Source organism: Canis lupus, chromosome 13, assembly GCF_011100685.1.
Source record: "Canis lupus familiaris isolate Mischka breed German Shepherd chromosome 13, alternate assembly UU_Cfam_GSD_1.0, whole genome shotgun sequence".
Classification (NCBI taxonomy): Eukaryota; Metazoa; Chordata; class Mammalia; order Carnivora; family Canidae; genus Canis; species Canis lupus.
In genome coordinates, this window is record NC_049234.1 from 19,851,751 (window position 1) to 19,879,151 (window position 27,401).

General features: G+C 41.3%; 1 protein-coding gene across 1 annotated transcript in view; it reads right to left on the reverse strand.

The window, feature by feature from the left end:
* The window catches only part of SNTB1 (syntrophin beta 1), a 232,668-nt gene that overhangs the window by 67,910 nt on the left and 137,357 nt on the right, over positions 1–27,401 (reverse strand). Inside the window, exon 3 of the mRNA XM_038555424.1 lies at positions 20,954–21,161. Coding sequence (XP_038411352.1) covers positions 20,954–21,161 — 208 coding nt within the window. The remainder of the gene's footprint in view (positions 1–20,953; positions 21,162–27,401) is intronic.

Here is a 27,401-nt window from a genome sequence, read left to right on the forward strand (position 1 = left end):
TAAGCTTGGAATTAATTATGTCTTTCTTCATGGTCACTTTTAGCCACCTATTGGTGAGATAACCAAGAGAGGAAAAGAGAGAGAAATAGCAAAATTAAAAGTTATCAAATAGTAATTAGAAGCCCTAGGGGGGAGAAAAAAAGTCAACAAAGAAACTAGGATTATTAATTTAAATTATTCCTGAATATTTGCAAAGGTTTTTTAAGAATAAAAAAAATTCGCTATAACAATCTGTGAAGAAAATTAAATCAGAGAAAGAATAATGACCTCTGAGACATGAAGTGATGCGAAGCCAACTCACACAGTTACTAAAAAGGCACTGCCAGCTATGTGGCAATGTTCCTTCAGGTTTGATGGACTCATAGGATGTTTTTTTTCTTCTGTTTATTAGAGAGGTTGGTTGGTTTTTACCTAATGACAACTCTTTCAAGGTCAACTTAAATATCTTCTTTGTACAGACTTCCATGAATCCCTCCAAACAGTGAGTGTTGGGCTTTCCATTAGATGTCGCCCCTATAGCACCTAGATCATGGTGTCTGTAGCTGACTGCTAAAATTTCACTCCAGGGCTGGACAGAGCACTCAAGGAAAGTGATCATGATTATTTTATATCTCAATCTGTAGAATGGTCCTGGTAATCACAACAGCAACAACAATAATAAACAGCAGCAGCTATTATCACCATTAATAAGATCTCCTTATAGCAGATATTGCTATGGTATAAATGTTTATGTCTCCCCAAACTTCATATGTTAAAATCCTAATCCCCAAATTGATGGTTTTTGGAGGGGGGCTTTTGGGAAGTGATTAGGTCATGAGGGTAGAGGCCTCATGAATGGGATTAGTCCTCTTATAAAAGAGATCCCATGCACCCCCACCACCACATTTTCCCATGTGAGGATACAAGGAGATGTTTGCCACCCAGAAGAAGGCCTCCACCCTACCAACCTGGCACCCTGATCTTAAAGGCCCAGCCTCCAGAACTGCCGAGAAATGCATTTCTGTGGTTTATAAGCCACCCAGTCTCTGTTAATTTGGGTATACCAGCCCCAAAGGATGAAGATAGATGTAATTAGCATTTTGAATACATCAGAGCGTTTAATCTTCACAAAGCCTTTATGAAGTGGTTGTACCCCTTTTCACTTTTCTTAAAATGGAGTTTAGACACATGAGAGTGACTTGCCTAGGTCACACAGCTAGTAACTCACAAAGCCAGAGTAACTAAGTCTTCTTTAGCAGAGTATAAAGGGGTGATTCTCAAACCTTAGTGTGCATCAGGATCTTCTGGGCAGGACTGGCTGGAAATCCATATTCCCAGGCCCTCACCCCCTGGAGTGATTCTGATTCAGCAGCTTAGGGGTAGGACCCAGAAAGCTACATTTTTACCTAGCACCATTCTCTCTCTGGGCGGTTCTTTTTTTTTTTTTTTTTAAGATTTTTATTTATTTATTCATAGAGACACAGCTAGAGAGAGAGGCAGAGACACAGGCAGAGGGAGCAGCAGGCACCATGCAGGGAGCCTGATGTGGGACTCGATCCCCGGTCTCCAGGATCACGCCCTGGGCTGCAGGCGGCGCTAAACCGCTGCGCCACCGGGGCTGCCCCTCTGGGCGGTTCTGATGAAGCTCCGTACAATGCTTTAGAGAAACACCATAGTGCTGCTATTTGCTCACCAGAAGCTCAATCAGTGATGGTGAATGAAGGAATATAACATTTACTGACATTCATACAAAATAAGTATGAGACACTCTTCACGTCTGTCTCTACGTGGGTAAAGATGGGACATTATAATGGTTGAAACTGCTTTGAGAACCACGATGTTTAACACGTTCTAATGGGTTTCTTTACATCAGGGCTTCTCAGAGCCTTTAATATAAGCAAAATATTAATGGCAAAATATAACATTTACTTCAAAGTCATTTGGTCATGGATTCCATTCCTTCCTTTACTCTCACATGACCCCTTCAAAAAAACCCGGTAACCACAGAGTTTGGAGAACAGTGTCTTGAAAAATTAATAATCACTTACATTTATATGGGGCTCTACAGTCTACGAAGTGCCTTCAAATGCATAACTACCATTATCGTTTCCACGAGTGGATGCAGAAGCTCAGAGAGACTAGCAATAGGTCACCTAAGAAGAAAGAGCTCATAAAAGCAGTGTGATCATCAGAACTGGGTCCTTGGGTTTGGAGTCCACTGTTTATCCAGGGCACCAACATGGGTACTCTTCTTTCCCATATAACCTTAGGGGTTAGGGGAAGCTATGCAATGTAGTACAAAACCATTTATCTTTCCCTTGCCTCAGTTTTCTCATCTGTAAAATGAAGCATCTGGAACAAATTTAAGAGAAGTACTTCACCCAAAGTCAAATAGCCATCTTTAGTAGCGTGGCTTTTACAACCAATTTTCATAGCTCCTTCATAGTCCAACAGATGTGTCTTGAACTAGGAACCAGTAACCGTGCCAGGAACTCTGGGTGCAATAAAAAGGCACAACTCCTTTTCTGGCACAGTATTATGTTTCACAGAATGTGCTGGTAGAAATGTTTGTGTGCAACTGCCTTTTGAAAAATTGCTTCTCAGACCAGAGTAGCCTGCCCTTTTGTACCCTGGCTCTGGCCTTGTCTCCTGGAAAAAAAAAAAAAAAAAAAAAAAAGGAACTAGACAACACAGCACTGCCTTGAAATATCACCAGTGTCCTTGTGGTCAGTGCCACATGGCCCTGCGTGAAAGTCTTAAATCTACTGTTACTCAATAGCAGGGCTGGAAGTCAGCTTCCCTTTGATAATAAAAGCTATTACCTGACTCTTTAAACATTTCAACTTTCCTTCCCATTTCACAGTTCATAAAGCACCTCTCTGATGTGGAGGGATTTTTTTTTTTTTTTTTTTTATTTAAGAGGAGACATAAGACAGCATGTTTTTTCCACCGCCTGATTGCTTATCACTTCCCATAAGCTACGAAATGGTGACTCTGCAACACAGCTTTTCTCACTGCTCACATCTGGTAAGATGCCAGGGCACTGGGCGTCTTGCTGCCCTCCTCCCAACTTCATCTCATTGTGCGTCTGGTGTTAGCATTGCCAGAGCCCGGCCTAATATGTACACCACGCAACTCATTAGCTGGATGTTAGTATCAGAGCCAAGAATCAACATGATGGATCCAACAATATGTTGGAGCTTGGGTCGGAGTCTCAGCTGAGGCTTCATCAAATGCAGAGGTCAGCAGCTTGGCATCAGCTCTAGAGCACGTACTGAGTGCAATGTGCTCCAAGTAGCCATTGGGGAAAGCGACAAATATGGAGCCTCATTAAAAACTGAGGGGAGGAAAAATCCTGTTTGCAGGACCCACGGGCCTTCACGGTTACCGATGCGCCTTTCTGCTCACATGAGGAATGTATTGGGTTTATCGCCAAACATATGAAAACGAGTGGCATTATCATATTTCCAGGAATCAAACCTGGAAATATCAAATCAAGGTGACCATTCACCATTCATCAGGGATCCAAGCAAGCAGCCCCAAGGTCAGGGTTAAAAGATTTAGAGCATGTCTCTAAATCCAACTGTTATTTCTATCCTTTGAATGACATAATCTGGTTTAAATCTAATGGAGGTAAAATGATTATAGCATGTGTTTGTTTCTCTTTATTTCCTCCCTCTCTTCCTTCCTTTTCTTCCTCTGTTCTTCTTTCTTTCCTACCAATTGCTTCCTTTAGCTCTTACTAAAGAGCTAGTAATAAACAGCTCTTTAAAAACTAACTGTTCTGGGGCACTTGAGTGGTTCAGTCAGTTAAGCAGCCGACACTTGGTTTTGGTTCAGGTCTTGACCCCAGGGTCCTGGGATAGAGCCCCACATCCGGCTCCCCAATCCGTGCTCAGTGGGAAGTCTGTTTCAGGATTCTCTCTCTCTCTCTCCCTATGCCCCTCCCCCTGCTCACTCATGCACTTGCTCTCTCTCTCTCTTTCTCCCCCTCTCTCAAATAAACAAATATATATATACATATATACATATATATATGTATATATATATTTCTTAACAACAGGCATTTATTTTCTCATAGTTCTGGAAAGGCTGGACATCTGAGATCAAGGCGCCAGCATGGTTTCTGATGAGACCTTTCTTCTTGGCATGCAGATGGCTGCCTTCTTGCCATGTCCTTGCAGAAACTGGTCACTTTTCTATTTGTAGAGTTCCAGCCATTCTTTCTTTACATCTCGGGCTCAATTCATAGGTGTTCAGGATGGTCTGATAGTTATCTAGCTAAATTTAGGGGACCAGATGAAACGAGGACCCCTACTCTTCTGCCATCTTGTCTCTTTCCTCCCAAATAAATAAATCTTAAAAAAAAAAACAAAAAACAAACCCTAACTGTCCTCCCCAGAGTGGGGCCTCTAATAGCACCCCCTAGCATATGTCATAAATACTGCTCGTGCACTTCCTATCAACCCTCCTGGAGGACAACAAACTTTAGTAGGAGCAGGAAAATTACATTCAGAAAGAAAGGCTTCCTCAGATCTCCCTACCTGTCATGTTTCTAAGTTATGATCTAATAGGACATTTTGGGTAGGACTGTCATGCTTTTAGTACCAGGTTTCCGTTTTGAAGGGTGAACAATGAGTACACACCACCAGCAGCTGGTGATTTGGGAGATGATTACCTAACCCAACATGGGTGTTTAAGATTGGCTTGAGTTTTGTAGGCCTCGTTTGAACAAGAAGAAACAAAACAAAACAAAATCTCCATGTTTAAAATCATAGAGCATGCAAGGCTCACATTTTCATAAAACCACTTAAAAATGAAAGGTCAAACTAATCACTCTGACACTGAGAATCAGCTTTCTTGTCAGTATGATTCAAAGAGGAGCTTTTATTCTCAATGATCACACCTTTCTTGGCAGAACCCCAATAAGCACTTTGCACCATGACAACCACGAGGCACGTACAACATCTCGGATGGTGTGTGTCCTTCGTGAAAGGGAATGTGGCTCATGCGGGGCCAGGTGGGCCACACCTCTGAACCAGAACCAGGCACACCTGCACACAGGCATGTGTTCACTCATCAAGAGAACAGAACTCACTTGTGCCCTGATAGTCTAGAATCAGTGCACTCCCAGGAGCGCTAAGGGAAACAAACATGAAATCGCTTCATAAAGCCCAAATACAAATATTTCATTGTTGCCACGGTGTGAATTTTTGTGTCTCCCTAAAATTCATATGCTGAAAAACCTAATCCCTAAGGTGACAGTATTAGCAGGTGGGGCCTATGGGAGGTGATGAGGTCATGAAGGTGGAACCCACATGAATAGAATTCATGCCCTTATAAAAGAGATGCCACAGAGCTCCCTCACCCCTTCCTCCTGTGAGGACACAACACTGAGTCCGCAGTCTGCAAGACAGCCCTTGCCTGACTATGCTGGCACCCTGATTTTGGACTTCCAGCCTTCGGAACTATGAGAAATACATTTCTGTTATTTATAAGCTACCCAGTCTACAGTATGGTATTTTATTATAGCAGCCCAAACAGATCAAGACAATTGTTTATTATAACTTCGGTAGTTCATAAGATATCAAGGAAGAACATTTTTGTCGAGAGACACTGAAGTGTTCCCTTCTAAATCTATTTGGCTCTAATACATAAGGCCCTAGGCTATATTTCATAAGAAACAATATGCTACGGTTCTCCTGCTTTGTAAAAGGAAGTCATAAATGTGCAGATTTAGATTACTGGGTGAAGATGGAATTAATTAGTGAGACTCAGTAGAACTAAGAGTAGAACCTGGCCCAGTGGTAGGTACTCACAAATGTTGTTGAATGATTTTCTTTTTTAAAAGATTTTATTTATTTGTTCATGAGAAACACAGAGAGAGAGAAAAGGAGAGAAGCAGAGACACAAGCAGAGGGAGAAGCAGGCTCCATGCAGGGAGCCCGATGCGGGACTCGATCCCCGGACTCCAGGACCATGCTCTGGGCCAAAGGCAGGCACTAAACCGCTGCACCCAGGGATCCCTTGAGTGATTTTCCTTAAGAATTTATGCCATTCGACTTCCTTATGCGTTTTGGGTATGATGTCCCTGGGTCAGCCTCCGTTGGCACAATGCTATGCCCAGCTATATTCCAAGGCTCGACACTCACCTTCAGGTATCTAGCTCTGAGGAGCAGGAACCATTGTCTAAAGGGATGGAGGGTATGGAGCTGAACCAAACCGGGTGAAAGGGAAAAACCAAGAGAGCTGAGAATACATTCAGACCAAGAGGGATGCCCATGTGACTCTAACGCAGATTTTCATACTAAGAAATATTGTCTTTGAAGGCAATTCTAAAGAAGAATTCTAAAAATACAATACGGCAGCATATAAGTGAAGGTACAACTGCCTAAGGGTGTTGCTAAGAAAGACAGCATCACCTGAATATATATATTCAGTGCTCCAGCCACCCAAGATTAATAGCTGTTCTTAAATGAGGCCATGCATTATGTGCCTTGAAGCTTTTGCACATGCAATTTCTGCTACCAAGAAAGTCATCCTTTTCCTGATCTTTAAGATTCCACTTAATTCCTTTCTTAATCCTCCTAGGCCCAATTAGCAGATTTCTTCCTATGAGCCCTCGCAGGTTCAACTTAGAAATTTAGAGTATGTATGTCTGCAATTCTTAGTTTCCACGTCTATATTTCTCATTTGTCTGTGAGTTCCTTGAGAACATCTTGGTATTTCCAATCCACTGCCTTGTCCATTATATCCATTATAACAATCATCTAGAAGAACTCCCCTAGCTCCTTACATTCACAGGTCCTCATTCCCTTTATAGCACTTGTATCTGGATTGTTTGTTTTCTTGCGTATCTTCCATCTCATCTGCCAAAATGTAGGCTCTACTGCAGTAAGGAACTTGTCTGATTAGCTCACTGCTTTATTCCCAGTACTTAAACCTGCTCACATATTATATGTACTCAAAGGTTATTTACTGAATAAATGAAGTGTAAGTACTAAGTAATGTTTATCAAGTGAATGAGCAAATAACCAATCACACATTTGTTTTTAAGAATCACTAAATTCCTTAAAAAGATACCCAACCCCTAAAAGATGAAGTAAAAACAGATTCCTGTGACAGTTCCATTCTGGATTTATAGCTGTTAGATTCTAGATAAAATTACCTTTTTTAGAAAAAAGATTTTATTTAGTCATGAGAGACACACAGAGAGAGATATGCAGAGACACAGGCAGAGGGAGAAGCAGGCTCCATGCAGGGAGCCCGATGCGGGACTTGATCCGAGGACTCCAGGCTCACGCCCTGAGCCGAAGGCAGACGCTTAACCACTGAGCCACCCAGGCGCCCCGAGATAAAATTATCTTTCAATCCAGTTATTCAAGGTAAAGCCATTAAGCTTGAAATGGAGGAAAAACAACATAGAAAAGTGTCCAATGGTGGAAAGCCAAGTGCCAGAAGAAGGGGACTTCTACAATTCTCAGATCTGCTTTCCCTGAATAATATTAAGGGTGCAGGGTGATGTTTCCAGAAATCTGAATGACTAGCAATTATTTTTAAGGTCCTGTTTATTACAAGAAAAATTTAAACATGGGGTGCCTGAGTGGTTCAGTCAGTTAAGTGTCTGATTTTGATTTTGGTTCAGGTCATGATCTCATGGTCCTGAGAATGAGCCTCATGTCAGGCTCTGAGCTGGGCATGGAGTCTGCCTAAGATTCTCTCTCTCTGCCCTTCCCCTGCCCCACTGGTGCATGGTGCGTGCATCCATGTGTGCATTCTCTCTCCCTCTCTCTCAAAGAAAAAAAAATTTCAATATAAAATGGAGAAAACAACAAAATACAAATTTATATATTCTTTTTTTTTTCAAATTTATGTATTCAACCTAACTTTGAATAAACACTTGTTCCTTCAACTTCTGATCTCTTCTAGGGAAAGGAAAAAAACAGGAATTATGAATACATTATTCCATATATTTGCTTGAAATTCATTTTTAGACCTTTAGTTATTTAAACTTCATAATTATTTATTGCTTTAATCATTTATATAAACTTTAAAAAGGTGTTTTTATAATTTATACTTGGTGAAATATGACATTACTCTACAAGGTTGATAATAGGGTCTTAGTTAAAATTATACATATATATGAATTGTATATTTTGCTTACAGAGAAATTGAGATTGATTTACAGTTCAGTGTACTTACAACTTACGACCTCTTTCCCAGGCATCATGTAATAAGCTCCTTTATTTAAGGACATTCTTTGTGAAATTAATGGTTAAATACAAATCTTTTCACTTTTTTGAGGACCAACACAAGTCTGATGATTTTTTTTCCCCCATCAAGCTTTCCCTAGAAACCACAATTTATACTGTTTTTTCCTCCCTTCCTCATTTTGGCAGCACTATTGTTAGGTATATATTTTTACTCAGTTTTCAATCTACCACATGCAGTAGATCTTTGGCCTTCATGGATTTAATACAGTTGTTACTGTGCGTGATCCTGAATGCTGATGACTTGCAGTCATTTGTAATTTTGCTGTGGGACAGTTCTGAACACGCAGGCTGACTGCCCTCCACAGACCTGTCACTGGGGGCTCTTCTTTCGGTTGACATCATTAAAGACACGCACACTATACGTGTACACTCTACTCTGTTTCTTTTTGGAAAATGGCCTAAGAACGCAAATGATAGTACTGATAATGAAAGTGATGGTTTTCTGCTGGAAAACAGAAGTTAAAGCTAAATTAAACAACAAAATACTGATTTGGTAGCTCTGTGCCAATTAGGTAAGTAAGTCTGTAACTTGGTGAAAGGACCAGTGCAAATCCTTTTTACATTTAATAAAAGACAATAAATACATATGTTTTAGTAGAATTCACAGATTTGTGGATTTCTAAAGGCTTCAATATAAATCCCACTTCAAAACTATTGCTTAGAAAAGAGAACTACCTTTCCAACAAAATGTGCAAGCTCAAGAGCTGACTGCTGCCTTCTACTGCTTTCAATTTACTGCCTGCTATGTACCAGGCCCTGTGCCAGACATCAACATGAAATATTTCATTTAAAGCATAGAAATTCTCTTTTGAGGTATTAATGTCTTTTTTTATAGACACAAAGGCTCAAAGACTTAAAAAAAAAAAAAAAGAACTTGCATATCATCACTTAACCAGTAAGCAACAGAGCAGCGATTAAAATCCAGGTAGGTCCCCATCCAAAGTCCTGCTCTCCCTTCTATATCCTGCTTCATCACAACCCTCACCCTGCCTCCTACACATTCATTCAGTTAGTTCTTATTGGATTTATTTGTCCTCCAACCTTATTCCCAGGTTCCCCAAATTTACCTTAGCTAAGATTAAGATATAGACAATGACAGTGCCCACTGTGTTCACACACACACACACACACACACACACACACACAGACTAAGGGTGTTTGTGTGTTCTGAGCACTGACACTATTGACTTCAGGGTTGTCTTTGTGTTGTGTGTCTGTGTTGGGATATCTGGGTACACAAAACAAAATGTTCATCTGAAGTTTTTGTGAAACACAGACATGCCTACATGCTGCACCTTCACTGATGGAGTCCCCCGACACATTTTTTTCCCAATACCTCTGATAAAGATTGAGTTGATTTGCATTTCTCCCTTTCAAACCCATTACTGCTAATGAGCAGAAGGCAGCCCTAAAGTAGATGGCTAACTAGGGAAAAGGAGATATAGTAAGGAGTCTAGCGAGCCTGTAACTGAGAAGAATCAGAGTATGGTTCACACAAGATTTTGTTTGTAAGAAGAACCAGAGTATGGTTCACACAAGATTTTGTCTGTACGTGAAGCAAAGAAGAAATGCGGGATGGGGCAGTGTGGGGTAGGGGAGGGAGGATGGAGAGGTAGATGAACCCCATAGCCACATGTATTGTGAGCCAAAATAAAGTCTCTTGACTGACAAGTGTAATAAAAGCATTGCTCCTGCTATTCTAGAAGTCTCTCATGACAAGTGTCCCTTCTAATTAGGGCAAGAGAGGCCTTGGTCAGTGGGTCATCATGACCAGAAAACAACTCTCCTCTGGCCTTCTTCTGATGCTCCCCAAGGTGCCACTCTTTCATTCTCTTATTTTCTCAGAAATCTCTTTTATCCTTTGATCTTCTCTAGAAGGTACTCCTAATCTCTATCCCAACTCCCATCTCACCAAAGTTCCAGACCAGCAGGCTACCACAACCCCCAGTGGCAGAACAGCAATGAAAGGACTGTATATTTGCATGATTCTCAATTGTTCTTAGGACACTTTACATGGATGGAGAGGTGGAGAGGTGCAAATTATGCCCTAGGCCAGAAATCAGAGACGTGTGAATTTTAGTCTCACATTTCATGCAAACTAGCTACATGATTCTAGCTACATATCAAGTAACATAAAATGGCCAATTCATATTCTGTTATTTTTTTTTTTTTGGTCCCTCCTAGCTCTAGAGCTCTGTAAGAATCTGATTTTCAGAACCCATGGAATGAGTAAGGTGTGCATCTGAATTCTGTTATTTACTGGGGGCAACAGCAACTAGCCACCTGAGTCTAGAGCTTTCATTTTCTGACTTCTAATTGAGTGTTTTCCTCATTAGGAAGGATGATAAATTCATAAAACATAATAGCCAATCAAAGACCTCATGGAAAATGCAGAAAATTGACACTTTCAAATAAGGAAATCCCTAAGTTATACTGAGTTCATAGTTCGAGAATGCTCATGTGGAAAGATGTTTTTTTAGAACCGAGAAATGAGGGCCAGGTGCCTGGGGCTGCTCCTTCCCTCTTCCAACAAAGCCATGTTGAACATTCAAAGTGAGATTGTACTTTATTCTCAGAGAATTCTATCGCAGTGTCTACTGGTAACATGGAATATGTTTCTGGCAACTACCACTAGTCCACTGACTCACTCATTTGACAACATAAGACACTGTCTAGACGCTGGAGGAACAGGCTTAAATAAGAAATGGCCACCTTTATCTGCAAGGTTGTATACCTGAATCATTATGAAAGGCAAATGAGTAAGTGTAATTCTGAAAATCCTGCTTGACCTCTGACATTCCATAAAGACCCTCATCTTCATCTTGACTCAGGCCCTATGTCAATATAGATGTTCCTAAATCAGATTCTAGAACACTGAATGCATCTGTATTTCTTCCTAGTTCTATATAAAATCAATAAAGGACTTCAACCTTAATCACTTTGATTCAGCTTCCAAAACCTGAAAATACAAACTTGAAAGAGTTTCACGATGAAAAATGAAACATGTTAATTTGCATTCCATTTGCAATATTACAGCCTAGTCCTATTAGAAGTCATAAAAAGCCCAAGCCAAAAATGTGAGGCTGCAAAGGGACTCTGCAAATGACAATGGGAATTTCAAAGCATTAAAAAATAATTCTTCTGTGGTCAAAGGGACGAAAGTTATGAGTACATGCCAAGGTGAATTACCAGAATTTGAATATAGTTGTAAATAAAAGGAAACTTCTAGGTGGTGGCTATAGGCATCTGCATGTCACAGACTGGCTACTGTCTGTATCTCTTTGCCATTTGAAGATCCTATATACATGGGCTGGAATGTTTTTTTCCCACATGAACACACCAATGATTACAGTAGATATTATTGGTTTTCTGCCAAAAATCAATTCTAGGGCTGGAGAATTCAAACTTGACCTGATGTGAATAATGACTGCCCACAGTATAAGCTGCCTCTTCCTCTAGAGAACTGGCCCTGGCAGACAGAAGTGGCCTCTCTTTACCTGCAAAGTAGTCCATAGCCAGGGGCTGAGCCCTACAGGGATATAAAATCCCAACTCCAAAGCATAAGGTGGAGGGCTCTGTGCTGGCCTTTCATGCTCCAGATCCCTCTGTGGGGTTGGGATGAGGCTAGACTCTAGCTGATACCACATCTTTGTTTAGCTTCTTTCTCCTACTTCTCTTGCTTTACCCATTGCCTTTCAGATTTCTCCCGAGTGTCCTCCTTCATTAAATCCCTCCCCAAGAATCTCCCTCTCCAACTAGTCTTCTTTTTTTTTTTTAATTTTTATTTATTTATGATAGTCACAGAGAGAGAGAGAGAGAGAGAGGCAGAGACATAGGCAGAGGGAGAAGCAGGCTCCATGCACCGGGAGCCCGACGTGGGATTCGATCCTAGGTCTCCAGGATCGCGCCCTGGGCCAAAGGCAGGCGCTAAACCACTGCGCCACCCAGGGATCCCTCCAACTAGTCTTCTAACGAATCCCAAGACACTGATCAATGTAGTATAAGGCCTAAAACTTCATGTGCTACTTTGACATCTTTGAGCCTCCCAGGGCTCCTACTATCATCCAAAATGCCCACCACCCTAGATCCCTGTACTCTCTGTAGGCCTTAATCTAATGGGTTTTACTTCTCTGACAGCCTGTAAAATGATTCACACAAGCCAATCCCATACTCCCATGGAAACCAGACAGCATCTCACCCACTTGTTACTACAAGGCCTGTCCCACAGTCCCGGCTGTTTCCCTCTGCCCGCTAGTAAACCCTACATGGTCCTGCAAGGCTTGTAGCATCCTCCCTAGGCTCTGAGTTAATAGGGCTAATGAGCTACAGCCAGGCTCCTCTGTCCAGTGTTTGGTGTCATGGGCTCTGCTGTCTCCTGTTCCTTGTGGTAAGGATCTGTCCCTCACCAACAGGGTGAATAGGAGGCGATCAGAATAATCAAATAATGGAAATCAACAGTAAAATCCTTTTTTCTTTACTAAAGGGGGGTTCTGGAAAGATCTATCTCATAAAAGTAAGGCGATCTGCAATGATCAAGAAGATGAAGTTTGGCAGAGTGTGCTGGCCATGCAACCAGGCACAGGGAGCTATTTCAATCTTGAGTTCTACACACCCCTCCAAAGAGATCAAGCAGGGCTCAAATGAATTTGTGGGAATCAGCCTATGAGAACAAAATGTACATGCCCTGTTTCTCTTATATGGGCAGTGCTGATGTGTCCACCTTGGGCGCTGGCTAACTTGCACTGTGAAGCCACGCAGAAAAGTGGGCATATTTCCCTGCTTCCCTTATAGCTGCCTCTCTAACACCCACCTAACCCAATTTTAGATCCCTGATATTTCAGAGAATGCAACATGGGGACAATGTGAATTACATTTACACTGGCACATTTACTTTGAACACTTGTAGTGAAAGACTAACAGGATGATAACCAAGCTGTTGCCGGGTTTTCCTCCGTCTTGCTCCATCTCAAAGGTGATTCACTCAGGAACTTGATGACTGCCTTTTAAAGCAGCACAACAGGCCCATTAGCACTTAATTGCATTAACAGTCTGTGTTTCCTAGCCTAACAAACAGTCTTGATTTAGGGATGATGCAAGTCAGGGATAGCCTGGACAGTAGTTCTATTTCTATTTATCAGATGGGAGTTCCCTCAGGTCAGAGACTATTTTCTCCCTGGAAGAAGTGGTGGGAAATTCCTACGTAGGTGATTTTTAGGCAGATGGTGGAGCTGATATATTTAGAGGCTCCAGAAATATCATTCCCTTAATTACACTGTCAAGATCTTGATTACCGGCAGCCTGTTTTACTCAGGCCAGGGCTATTTTACATTTGCATTTGAGATTCCTCTAAGATAGCTGGGCAATGCAGCTACAGAATGAAATTACTTGGTTGGTTATATTTACATGGAATTTGGAGGAATGAATAAATTGCTATTGTTGGAACTGAAAGTTAATGATGGTCTAGTGAATTATGTGAGGATACAGGGAAAATATTGTGATAGATGGGAGATGGATAGAGGTGGATGGATGGAGAGAGGGATGAGATAGAGATGGATAGGATAGATAAACAGATATCAGGTGAGATGGACAGATGGAGAGAAATAGTTCTGCCTTTGCACAGGAGTGCTGGACAATACAAAACGACTGTGCAAGCTGAAACCATGTTAAGTGATCTCAACCACTTGGAAAAATTAGTATTGTTCTCTGGATGTTCACATTTTTTTAATTAAAAACTGCCTGTCAGTGGTAAATATATGGGGAAATGAAAAAATAGTAAAACCTATTTACTTAGTAATTTAGCCCTTAAAATATTAGAAAGATGGAGAATTAATGTGTTTTACTTGTCAAAAATTCGAGACTGGTGTGAACAGTGTTTGTTGCCTTCTCTTCATCATAGAACTTAGGATTCTGAGTAAGCGTCTTTTTCATGCCTTGACAAGCCAGCCCACTCCTTTCTAAGTCTAGATCAGCCAGCAACATTTTCTCCTTTCTACTTTCAGTATTGTGAAACGTATCTGAGAATTCCCAAGCTATGAAGCTTCTCACTTCTTCTGGGGCATCTTCATCCTTTCTTCACTGATTTCTGGCTGCTTATCAAGAGTCTCTTGAATAGCACCAGCACTTATGCTCCCATGGTCACCTAGTTCTTCTATAATTTCATTTATGTTTGATCTGAAGCTCACTTCCATAATTATTATTTTATCATACTTCCATTTTACCATACTCCCATCTTTTTTGTACAACACCCCCTTTCTATTATCCATTCTTATAAAATGTCACAGATTTATCACCAGGAAACAAGGAGGAAACACCACTACCCACTTTGCAGTCTGTGTGTGAATGAATAGACATGTGGTGACCGATCACTGACAGATTGGGAGAAAAGTCATGTGCTTGGTCACAATATGATGCACATTGGCTATTTGCACAGTGACTTTCTGAATGAAAAGCTGACAGCAAAGTTTGTACTTTATAAAATTACTTACAGTTAATATACCCTAGTAACTGAAATTTGAACTGCGTTATTGAGAAATTGGGGATATATACTTAAACCATGATAACTGAATTCATAGATATTGGAAACACTCAAAGCAAGGCCAACTGTGTGTGTGTGTGTGTGTGTGTGTGTGTGTCTGTGTGTATTTTAGTCTTTCCTAACCTGTCCTATCAAACACATTTCAGTCTTTGTTGCACCTGTTCCTTGGGCTTCTGTAGTACAAAACAGGAAGAAAGAGGAGAAAGGCAGAGGATTATTGTGTGGACTATAAGGCTGGGACCAGCCAAAGAGGTGTAGTTGAATGACATAATCAAGAATGGATACCAGAACAGAGAAGAGAGAATCTCTTCTTGAATCTCCTCTTCTTGAATATTTTCTTCTTGGATCTCTTCTTTTAAAGGGTCATGGAAGAAATGAAAGCAGTTCAAGATTCAGAGGGAAGCGGGTAAGAGAGAAAAGATTTTAGTAAGGGCTGTGCTAATAGGGGGTGCTCCTGGTATGTGAGCACCCCCCACCCCCCCACCGCTATCGGCTGAATACCTTCCCTTCCAAATTCATATGCTGAAGCCCTAATGTGATGATATCTGCAGTGGGCCTTTGGGAGGTAATTAGGTCATGAGGGTGGAGCCCTCATGATAAGGTTAGAGTCCTTATAAGAAGAAGAGGGATCCCTGGGTGGCGCAGCGGTTTGGCGCCTGCCTTTGGCCCAGGGCGTGATCCCGGAGACCCGGGATCGAATCCCACATCGGGCTCCCGGTGCATGGAGCCTGCTTCTCCCTCTGCCTGTGTCTCTGCCTCCCTCTCTCTCTCTCTCTCTGTAACTATCATAAATTAAAAAAAAAAAAAAAAAGAAGAAGAAGAGAGAGAGAAAAAAAAAGAAACGAGCTACCATTGCTCTATTTCTGCCTTGTGAGGAAACGACAAGAAGACTGTCTATAAATCAGAAGAGCTTCACCAGTACTCAATTCTGATGGCACCCTGATCTCAGACTTCCAGCCTCCAGAACTGTGAGAATCAAATTTCTGTTTATGAGTCACCCTGTCTATCATTCTGTTTAATCAGCCTGAGCTGATCAAGACACCCTTTATCTTCATAAAGACAAATAAGATTTGTCTCTTAGTTCTAAAACCATGCTTTTGGTATGTTTTACCATTTTGACTCTGGATTCTGGTGGTCTCATGCATATAGACACATGTTCCCTGGGTCCCTTTCATTAGCTCAGCTTGGTGGAAAATTCTGGACTTAAGAGTTAGAAAGAAGGGCTCACACTTTCTCTGCCACCCACTGGAGGAGTGAAGTTACTCAACTTCTGCAAGTTTGCCTTATAGGATAGGAATTATTTAAAGAACAGTGCCTGAGACAGACGAGGAGGCACACAATAAATACAAATTACCAACTTCCCTTCCTCCAATAACACCCCGGGAGGCACAGCCTATATAAATGTTCCCATTTTTAAAAATCTGAAGTGGAAATGAGGAAAGCTGAGAATTGAATTTGCAGCTCAGGGTTCACAACTGGGTTTTTTGTTGTTGTTGTTGTTTCCCTGTGTTGTGTTGTGTTTTTAATCAAACGAGAAATAGTTTGCGAACTAAGATAACAAAGTAAAGCAAAGGCAACATCTGGTGAACAGCAAAAAACAGAATCCAACAATTCTGTCATCCCCTGTTTATTACTGTTTCTCTAAGTAGCAAGAGAGTCAGAACTTAGCTTATTTTTCTTTTGTCTGAAAGTGGACCATTGAAAACATCTCAGTAATAACAACTGTAAAAAGATTAAAGAACAAGGACTTAAAAGCCATGTTTGGGGCTGTGGGATAGATTGGGGCTTGTAAGGAGGTAAAAGGTTTAAGGCCTCCTTTTACCTGTAAGGAGGTAAAAGGTTTAAAGCCAATAAGAACAAGGGAAAGATCACATCAGTACATCTGACCGATCTACAGGTGAGGGTGCTCGCAGGAAAGCAGCACAGGGCCTGTGACTCTTACTGTCATGGTTCAGAGGTCCAGGAAGTGAAGGAGACCAAAAAAATAAAAAAAAGCCCCAGCTCAAAGGCTGTTGGCCCAGTGTTGACCTTGATACGGTAGGGAGTCCACAGAATGGCTATGAGAGTAGAAGGAAAGATTAAAATCAATTGCAATGGATAAACTGCAGTAGATTCTTTTAAAAATTAAAGAAACAATGATATCACCACATTGTTCCACTGTCTAATTATTCCTATACCTTGATTTAGATAGAGTACAACTCAAGATAAAATACTTTCCATTCTCTGGGTCCCAGATTCCTCATCTGTACAAAGAGGTCAGTTTAGACCACTGACGTATTTCAGGCTGCTATAACAGAATACCATACACTGGGTGGCTTAAACAATAAATATTTATTTCTCACAGTTCCAGAGGCTGGAAGTGTAAGATCAGGGTGTCAACATGGGGTTCTGGTGAGGGCCCTCTTCCTGGCCTGTGGAAAGCTACCTTCTTGCTATATCCTCACATGGTGGGGAGAGGGTGCTCTGGTCTCTTCTTCCCCAATAAAGGCACCAATCCTAACACGGGCACTCTATGCTTATGACCTCATCCAATCCTAATTACCTCCCAAAGGCCCAACCTCCAAATACCATCACATTGAGGATGAGGGCTTCAACATATGGATCTAGGGGGGACAGAACATTTAGTCCCTAGCAATGACCTCTGAGTCTCTTCTCTCTGATACTGTACAAAGGTTCCCCATTGCCCACCAAATCAAATTCAAGTCATCTGTCCAGCTTTCAAGATCTTCCACAATTGGATGCCTATCCAAGGCACCAGGTATGTTTGATGAACCTTCACCTCCCTTTAGACCAACCTCTAGTGTGCCTTCACCACAAGCTGTATTAATCCATTATCTCCACTTTTTCCCATGTTCATTCTCCTCTCTTGGAGCACACTGAACTCTCTCCATTGCCTCAAGGACTAGCCATTTTGTGGGAGCCATTCTTCCAGTCCTCAGATCATCTCATGGGAAAGGATGGAATTAATATAAAGTTTTCCTCCTGTGTAGTATAGAGGAGGTATTAGGATTAGCACAGACAGGATTTTAAACGGGAAGTTGTTGTTGTTGTTTCATATTGTTTTAGATCATGTAAAGACCAGTTCTAAAAATTTGAAATTAAATTTAATATGTACAAATCATGTCCCAGAGCTGCTATTATTAATCACAAAATCAAAGATTAACAGAATAGGAAAAGACAAAGGACATCAATTTAAGGTAAATTACAGTTGAATATATATAGGATCACACTTTATATCTTTACAAATACCAAGCAAATTCTCTGATATTTGTGATATTATAAGAAGGCCACAGTATTAAGGATTTGCCATTCATTGTAACATTTTGCTGAAAACCATTTGTATGCCTCCACACTAGGATTCAGTATTAAATATTTAATCAAAAAAGATTCCAGCTTGGATTTTTTTCCCTAGGACTTGATCTATGGTAATCTTTTGAGAAGTTCTGAAGCTGAAGGAAATAAAAGACATTCTTGCTTTTGATAACTGTCCATGGTAAGTCATTATTGCTATTAGGAATACAATGCATAATACAATTTGAAGAAACATATGTGATGGTTACCTGAAATTATAAGAACAATACTATTCTAAATACAAAAAGAGTTTTTTATGAGCCTTTATTACTGCTCCACGGGAATGCCTAATAATGTGTCTATTGATAATTTGGGATAAGCAGACAACTTATAAGTGAGAAAATGGAACCTCTGGGAAAAATTTCAACATCATTAATAATGACACAATGGTATTTTCCAACTATCCAAATGGTAATGAAGTTTGTGTTAAAAGAGATGAAAAAAAAAAAAGAAAAGAAAGGAAAAAAGAACTTCCAGTTGTTGAGAGCATCTCAGTTACTTGGAGGTGGAGAGATGTGTGTGCTGGACAGCTCCCTTTGCCCCTCCAGCTCCAGTGTCCACTCTTTTCCACTCTGCTTGTGCCTTTGGAGACAGAGCTTATCAAAATGCATCAATGGGGCTCCCTTGTCTCTGGCTTCCAATCAGCCTCCCATACTGGAGATACCAGCAGAAGATCAGTGGAAGAATGGGGGTCCCAGGGGTTGTGCTTCCTTCCCAAAGACCAAAGCTCTTAGTGGTGGTTCTTTTCTACAGCTACAAGTCTTCCCAGCTTCAGGTAACTGCTCCTTTTCCTTGCCATTTCAGATTAAGGGGTGGCAGTGGCCTCTTGCTGTTGTGAGATCTGGAGTGCTTCTCTATCTCTTCTTGATTTTCCTTACCTTGACCACACCTTACAAATTAACCCTTCATTAAATCCTTTCCAGTCATCACTTTTGAATTTGCCATCCACTTCCTACCAGCACCCTGAAATCTCCAGAATATTTGCCAGTCTACTCAGGCCGCTCTCCAAGCAAGGACATCTTTCATCCCAGTCTTCTCCTCCTCCTATAGCAGGTAATGCCTGTTGCTCTGCCCTCCCCAGAATCCATTCAGTCTGTTGCTGGCACAGCAGCCAAACTTTCCATTAGAGAACCACCTCTCTTTATCTCTCAGTGCACATGTCTTGGATGACGTTGATCTCAGTACAACACAAGGCTGAACATCTGATCTAAGTCAGTTTCACTGGGCTTAATCTCAGGACTTCTGTTGGAACTATGGCAGCAAAGAGGCCTTTATTCAGTGACACAGGTGACCCTAATGGAAAACATAAGCCTGGAACTGTTGGACCAAGGACGAAGGCTTGCCTAAATGTAAACCAATGAAGTGGGCAGGGAGAAGCAGGCCTAACATCATTATTTGGATCCCTGGATCCCACCATGCCTGAAGCTGATATGTGGGCACTATTCTCAAAAGTAGTTCTTCCCTTTTCTTGCTCAAGCTGAGTTAAGCTCTCTGTCATTTGCTGTGGGAAAGATCCCTCTCACATCTGGCGGAAGTAAAAAGTAGAGTATTAGAACCGACTTCTAAAATGACATCATCCAGATTTGCAGTATTGTTTTCGTCAAGAACCCCAGAATGTAGGTCAAGAGAAGCTACCTGCGGTTTTTGTCTATTATGCACCTAGTGCTACCACCACCTGCATTGTCTCTCAGATTTCATTGAAATCTGTGAGAGATGGGACAACACCAAATCAAACAGCGCACTCTGTGTTGACTTTTGTGACCTGAACTGGTGCAAACAAAGAACAATGATGGAAAACAGCCTAATGCTGTGCTCAAACATTATTTCCAAGGGCTGTTTGACTGGGCCTTCTCAGATGACATGGTTCACTGGCAGGAAAACTGTTTATTGTGACAATCATTATTCCCATTTACCCCCTATTACAATGTGAGTCACTGGGAGGTCAGACTGTTCCAAAAGCCCAGTGTTCCTGAGCACTCAGGTTCAAGTTCAAGGGGCAGCAAACAGGTCCAGGGACAATGGCAAAGGCTCAAGTCTTTGAAATGAGGAGAAGGGTTAACTCCCAACAGATTGCTGCAAAGTGAGTTTTATTATCTTCAACGTATCATGTAACTTGGGAAGAGAAATCAGAGTGACAGTGTTAACATGACCCGAGGTCCTTTCCACAGTAGCTGTTTTCCCTGAGAACAAAGATTAAATCTTCATTCATCCTTATACACTTCACTCCTGCCTAGTACTGTGTGCCTTGCACAAAATAGGTACTCATGAATGATGACCTTTCCCTGACCCCAGGGCCTACTGGCTTAAGAATCCAGAAAAATAGAAGGTAATACATCAAAAGAGTCTACACCTGGTAGTTACTAAGGACTCCTTGCTGCTATTGCTCCTTTTTGTAAATGAACATAATTATGTTATTAATAAGCAGGTTCATGAAAACTCACAGAAACCCCCATTTTCAGCAACCTTTTCAACTTCCTTACCTCACAAGGCAAAAGCTCCAATGTGTGTTTAGGTTATTTTTCCTGATCTTCGTATGTGTGACAAACTACCCAACCTCTCACTCGTTCATCTGTTCAACAAACAATCTGTGACCACCTACAGTTTACAATGTACTGGACTATAGGTGGGGGAATCAAAGCTGATTAGGATGCAGCCCCCATGTATAACATAAATCTGTTGAAGATGGACAGGAAGTCCCAATAGCTGGTGAATGAGAAATCCAGCCTATGGAACGAGGTCACTGACTTCATGGTTGCAACACGTGCTGGGGGAACCTGGGTAAAAATATCTCCTCCTAGGGGAGCATTTTCCTTACCTTATCTGCAAGCCAGCCAAGATGCCTGATCTCTCGGCTCCCAGCAATGCCTGTTTTCCCCAACTGCTCTCTGACCTCAGCAATCACTTGGGTCAGCAGGTCACTCACATTGGAATGGATGGCACTGAACCAGGCCTGGGCAGTGGCTGAGTCCTTGCTCCTCAGGATCACTGTGTGCTTAGCATCCGGAGAGTGGATTTCAAGCTGCCTGGAGAAGCAGAGAGAGAGAGAAGGGTTAGAATGTGTCCTGGTAGGTCATGCTTTGTCAAGTCCTGGGCCATAGAGATGAATTAACTCTTTTTTCTTTCTTTTGGACTTTGTCAGCTTTGCATGGTTTATCTTAATGCTTCATGCATTCATTCATTCATTCATTCATTCCTTCACTCATCCACAAACATCCACCAAATGCCTAGGCATTGGTCTAGATACTGGGGACATAGCTATTCAACTATCAAATCACCTAAGTTAAGGATGTCTGGCTAACCTATTAGTCAGCTGACTTGACTGGCTTATCAATAGTATCATATCAAGACTTCTAAACTGTGAGCTGATACTAATTTGCTTTACTTCTCAATCTACAGAGGATTTTAATAATATACCCACATGCTTGCTGCTACTGCAGGAAGTAGACTGAAATATATAGCCCCATGCTTCATACTACTGCTCAGTGTTAATTGTGAATATTTACAAATCAAAGATGACCAAACTTTGCATTCCTTAGGAATCCTGTCTGTGGCACATTTACCTACCATTTAATCCTTGGGTATATTTAAGAAGTGAATTGGCCTAGGAAGGGGCAACTGGGGAGAGAGGCACACAAAGAGCTCTCTTTAAAGTCAAATAAGAAAGAAAAGAAAGAAAAAACAAATGTCAACCACCAAAGTTTACCCCAGACCTTCACATGAACCACCCAAGATACAAAGTGAGATCTGTATACTGTAATTATGGTAAAAGAAGGAAATTCTAAATAGATTTTTTTGAAGTACTCCTAGATTAATATGACATTAATATGGCATTGCAAAAATGGTATATATGGACAGCATAAAGGCCAGAGAAGTCCATTATATTCTTCACCCAGTTTTCCCTATGGTTATGGAATATAACATCAAAGCCAGGAAACCAACATTGGGACAATGTAGGTGAATGGTTCTATGCCATTTTATCTCCTGTAAGTCACAGTAAGCAGAATACAGGACTATTCCATCACCACAAAGCTCTCCTTCCAGCTACCCCTCATAGTTACAATGCTCCTCTCGCCATGGCCATCTCAAATCTCTGGCAACCATTACTAACCTGTCCTTCACATCTATAATTTTTAGACTGCTAATTTTTATTGCCAGGAGGAAAAAACCCACATTTATTCATTGATGTATACATGCAAAGAAATATTTTTACATTCGTGTTTGCACCAGAAAAATGTAGGGATTGGGAACATTCAAAACTGAATAAAAATGATACATTTGTTATTTCATCCTTTAATTATTTTTTTTAAGATTTTATTTATTTATTCATGAGAGACACAGAAAGAGAGGCAGAGACACAGGCAGAGGGAGAAGCAGGCTCCATGCAGGGAGCCCGAGGTGGGACTTGATCCCAGGACTCCAGGATCACGCCCTGGGCCAAAGGAAGCCGCTAGACTGCTGAGCCACCCAGGAATCCCCTCATCCTTTAATTATTATGCTACCATTCATTGAATAATTTTTATCTATATATGTATTCCTCCAATATCCCTAGGACTGATGTTTATTAATTCTATTTAACATAAGAAAAAACTAAAGTTTGGAGGGAGAGAGAATTTACCCAAGGCCACACAGTGATGCTAGGATTCAAACGTATGTTGGTTAGACTCAAAAACCCATGAACTTAGATACTATATTACAGTGTCTCTCCTTTAGACTGGACAACATCTAAAAGTGGGGCACCATTTTCTTCCATATCTGTCTTAATTCTCATTCTCATTCTCAGTAGAGTCCTTAGCTCCTGAGTTACAAAATAATTTTGCAGATCACCTGAAAATCACAAGTCCCATTGCAACCTGGCCTCATTAACATTCAATAGCAAACTTTAAGAGTAAACCTTTTTACTCATAAACTTAAATTGTAGAAAAGGAATGATTTAGAAAGTGAAATGTCTCTGGAGGAGTGTTAACAAAAATTAGCAATTTTTTTTTGGTCAGAAATTTGCAAAACAAGACTCCTCACTAAGACTCCAAAGGTTTTTTTTGTGATAAAACAGGGAATTCTTTAGATGACATCTGTCCTTGCTCAGAGGAAAAAAATCTCATGACTCTTGGGCACTTTTCAAAGAAATGGGGGGTAATTCTTGCCCATGGCTTACTCTTCAGTAAAGTTACATAGCCAATTACCAACCAGGGCTCTCAAAAAGCATTAGTGAGAGTTCAACATGCTTTTATTTTTCTTATTTTAAAGATTTTATTTTATTTATTTATTTATTTTTAGGTAGGTCCCATACCCAGTGTGGAGCCCAATATGGGACTCAAACTCACGACACTGAGATCAAGACCCGAGCTGAGATCAAAAGTTGGATGCTTAACCAACTGAGCCACCCAGGTGCCCCTAAGATTTTATTTTTTAAGTAATCTCTACACCCACATGGAACTCAAATCTACAACCCCCGAGATCAAGAATTGCATGCTCCATGGACGGGGTCAGCCAGGTGTCCCTCAATGTGCTTTTCAAATTATCCTAAAATGATCTGTTATTCTAGAAATTTAAAATCTGCAAATATCTCATTTACTTTTGAAGTAAATGAAAAAAATGAAATATTTTCTTTTAAAGACCTGGCTTTGTTTTTAAATGATGGCTTGGGAAGCTGCCACCCCCCAGGTGTCTCTCTCTCTCTCTCTCTCTCTCTCTCTCTCACACACACACACACACACACACACACACACACACACACGCGCGCGCGCGCGCGCAAATAATGCCAGCAAGAAAGAGAGGAAACAAAGACCATCTTCTTTGTTGGATTGCCAGCGTGCCCCCAGAGGAAAGCTGACTTGTAAACAAAGGTACAGGCTGATGATGCAGAGGCCTGTTTCTCCCAGGTTCTGGCAGCATTTATCATCATTAATTTTTAAGTAAACTTTAAAGCATAACATACAGATAGAAAAGTGTACAAATCATTGTACAATAATTTGAGCAAAAGTGCACAAATGTAATTTTGCAAAGGGAATTTATTTGTGGAATTGCCACTCAGATCAAGAAGGAGAACATGGCATGTGTTCCAGAGTCCCCTTCAAGCCCTCTTTCCAATTATCATTCCTCCCCCACCTCTACCCCCAAATCACCACTACTCAGATTTCTATCATTATGGATTACTTTTATCTCAGGCAAAATGTACAACTTTTTTGTTTTCATTTTCTGTCTTTGCTTGAAGTACAGGGGAGATTTTGGACTATTTCTGGGATAAACTAGCAGGTCCTATGCTTTCATTTTTTTAAAAAGATTCATTCTTTCATTCATTCATTCGAGATAGAGCACACAGAGGGAGAGGGAGGAGCAGACTCCCCACTAAGCAGGGAGCTGGGGGCAGGGCTCTATCTCAGGACCCTGAGATCATGACCTGAGCCAAAGGCAGATGCTTCACTGACTGAGCCACCCAGGTGCCCTATGCTTTTAGCAGTGGTTCTCAAAGTGCGGCAGACAAGCCACACCACCATCACCCAGAAATTCATTAGAAAAGCCAATTTTCAGTTCCTACCCTAAAGCCACTGAATTAGGAATTCTGGGGATTGGGCCCAGGAATCACCCTCCTGGTAAGTCTGATGCAACTCAAGTTTGAAGAAGGTTGCTCCATGGGTTCATAAGAAGCAGCCCTGAGCTTGGCTGGTTGCCAAGGTTCCCAGTGGCTGAAGTGGACATGCCAGAGGGTAGATTGAGCTCCTCCAATCAGTCTCAAAGTCCCAAAGGAAGAACACAGAAGACACAATACAGAGGCTTGTGATTTTTTTTTTTTTATAGTACAAAAAAAAAAGGGCAGAAGAAGTTCTCAATCAAAAGTATTCTTCAGGGGAGCCTGGGTGGCTCAGCAGTTTAGCGCAGCCTTCAGCCCAGGGCATGATCCTAGAGACCCGGGATCGAGTCCCATGTTGGGCTCCTTGCATGGAGCCTGCTTCTCCCTCTGCCTGTGTCTCTGCCTCTCTCTGTCTCTCTCTGTGTTTTTCATGAATAAATATATAAAATCTTAAAAAAAAAAGTATGCTTCAGAAACCCCTGAATAGGTTTTTGGTTTTGTTTTGAATCATTTAACTAAATACAGATGCTTAGACCCCATCCCAGATCTATTGAGTAGGAATATCCAGAGGTTGAGGCCTAGGTATACACTTTAAATGTTCCACAAATTATATTAAGGACCATGGCAGGCCTCTCTGAGTGCAAGCTCAAGCCCTCTGTAGAGCTGTGCCTCTACCTGTCACCAGAAGGCTCCTGGGCAGTGTATCAGTTATCCACTGCTGAGTAACAATTTTCCCCAGGATTAAGTGGCTGCCAACTCTAAACATTTGTTATTTCACAGTTTCTGTGGCACATGAATTTGAGAGTGGCGTAGGTGGGTGGCTCTGGTTCAAGGGCTCTTGTGAGTTTGCAGTCAGGATGTCAGCAGTGGCTTCCGGCAAATGAAGACTTGACTGGGGCTCCACTTCTAAGATCGTGCACTCATCTGGCTGTTGGTAGGAGGCTTTTCCAGGGGATACTGAGTATCTTCATGACATGGTAGCTGGTTTCCTCCAGAGAGCAATAAGGAGCTGCTGTTCCTTTTATGATCTGGTCTCCATTATATATAATATGTATGTAAAACTTAGTGCAAATCTCAACTACACACACTTTGGCCCAATTTATCACTGAAGCTCATTTTACCAAAATGTGATCCTGGGCTATGCACATTTTAGAGCATGAAGAGATAGAGAAAGAAGTTCCATAATTCCACTCCTGGACTGGCTCTGTAGTCCTTCCTTCACCAGCCTATTTTCTCACCAATTGAAAGCAAATGTTCCAGAGGGTAGCCTTGAAGCATTTGCAGTTTGGGTTCAGGCTGGCTCTAAAATTTTTTGACTATGAGGCACTGGGAAAGTCACTTAACCTTCCTAAACCTCAATTTCCTTATCTCTAAATGGCTCAATATGCTTGCCTCTTAAGATTATTGGAGAGACCAAATGAGATAACGTGTGCATGAGATGTCACAATGCCAGGCTGGTCTTGATCAGCTCTGGTTTGCAATAAATAGTCTTCCCAAACATGTACAATGCAACAGTAGGGGCCCCACATGGTACATAGAGTCCTCTAGGGTGGACTTTGGTTCAACTCTTTTTCAGAGTACCTCGGAGGAAAATCCAAACCCAGGAAAAATACTCTGGAATGGAAGAAGGGTACCTCTGGGGAGAGCAGCATGAGTCTTCTGCAAGATCTTGGATGATTTGGGCCAAACCTGATAATCCATTCCCTGTTATCCCATCTACCTCTGTTCTTACATAAAAGAGCCACATGAGGCTCATGTTCAGAAGCATATATTGGTAGGAGTTGCAGCCATCACTAGAGCTACAAATGTCTGTTGAAGCCCCTTTGTTTTCTCAATGCTTGAATTAACCAGCAACTGTGAACATGAAAGGAGAATGGGGAATTCTTTTACCTTTCTGAAATACTGCGCTGACAACATACCCCAAAAGAACCATTTTCATATATTTCATGTAACCCATTTTTAAAGCAATTTCAACTCCAATAAATACTTCATTAATTTGTAAATGTATGGAAGGAACTAACGATGAAGAAATGAAGTAGAAATCGGGGAGCAGAAGGAGGGGGGAGAAGAAGAAAAGGGAATGAAAGACTCTAGGGTGGGAATGCCACTGTGGAGGGGTAGCTGAAGTCATAACAGTCACAGGGAAGCAAACATTAATCCTACAATGGAAGCAAAAAAAGCACTGGGCAAGGGCACCTGGCTGGTTCAGTCAAATGTGAGACGGACGCTTGGTTCTGGCTCAGGTCATGATCTCAGGGTTGTGAGATCGAGCTGCTTAAGATGCTCTCTTTGCCTCCCCTTCCCTCCTCCCTCTCAAAACTAATTAAAAAAATATTTTTTTAAAAAAGCACAGGACATGAGAGTAGTGTCATATCACTCATGTCAAAGTGATAGATACAAATGCTTGTAAATGTATAAATTATGCCGGGAAATGTATCCAGGTGGATTCAATGAGGAGGGAAATTGAGTGACAAGAGGACAAGATAAAAAAAGACTTCACTGTCTCACATACTATCTGCTGAATTTCGTTCCACGCAGCCATTGTGTATTCACTATATTGGAAAGGCGGAGAAGGAGAAGAAGGAGGAAGAACAGGTTAAAACAATCTTGTCTCAAATTCAAGCTCTGTCACTTACGAACTATACTTTTTCATGACCAGCTGTGATTCGGTCTGCCTAGGTTCTGTTCCCCCTTT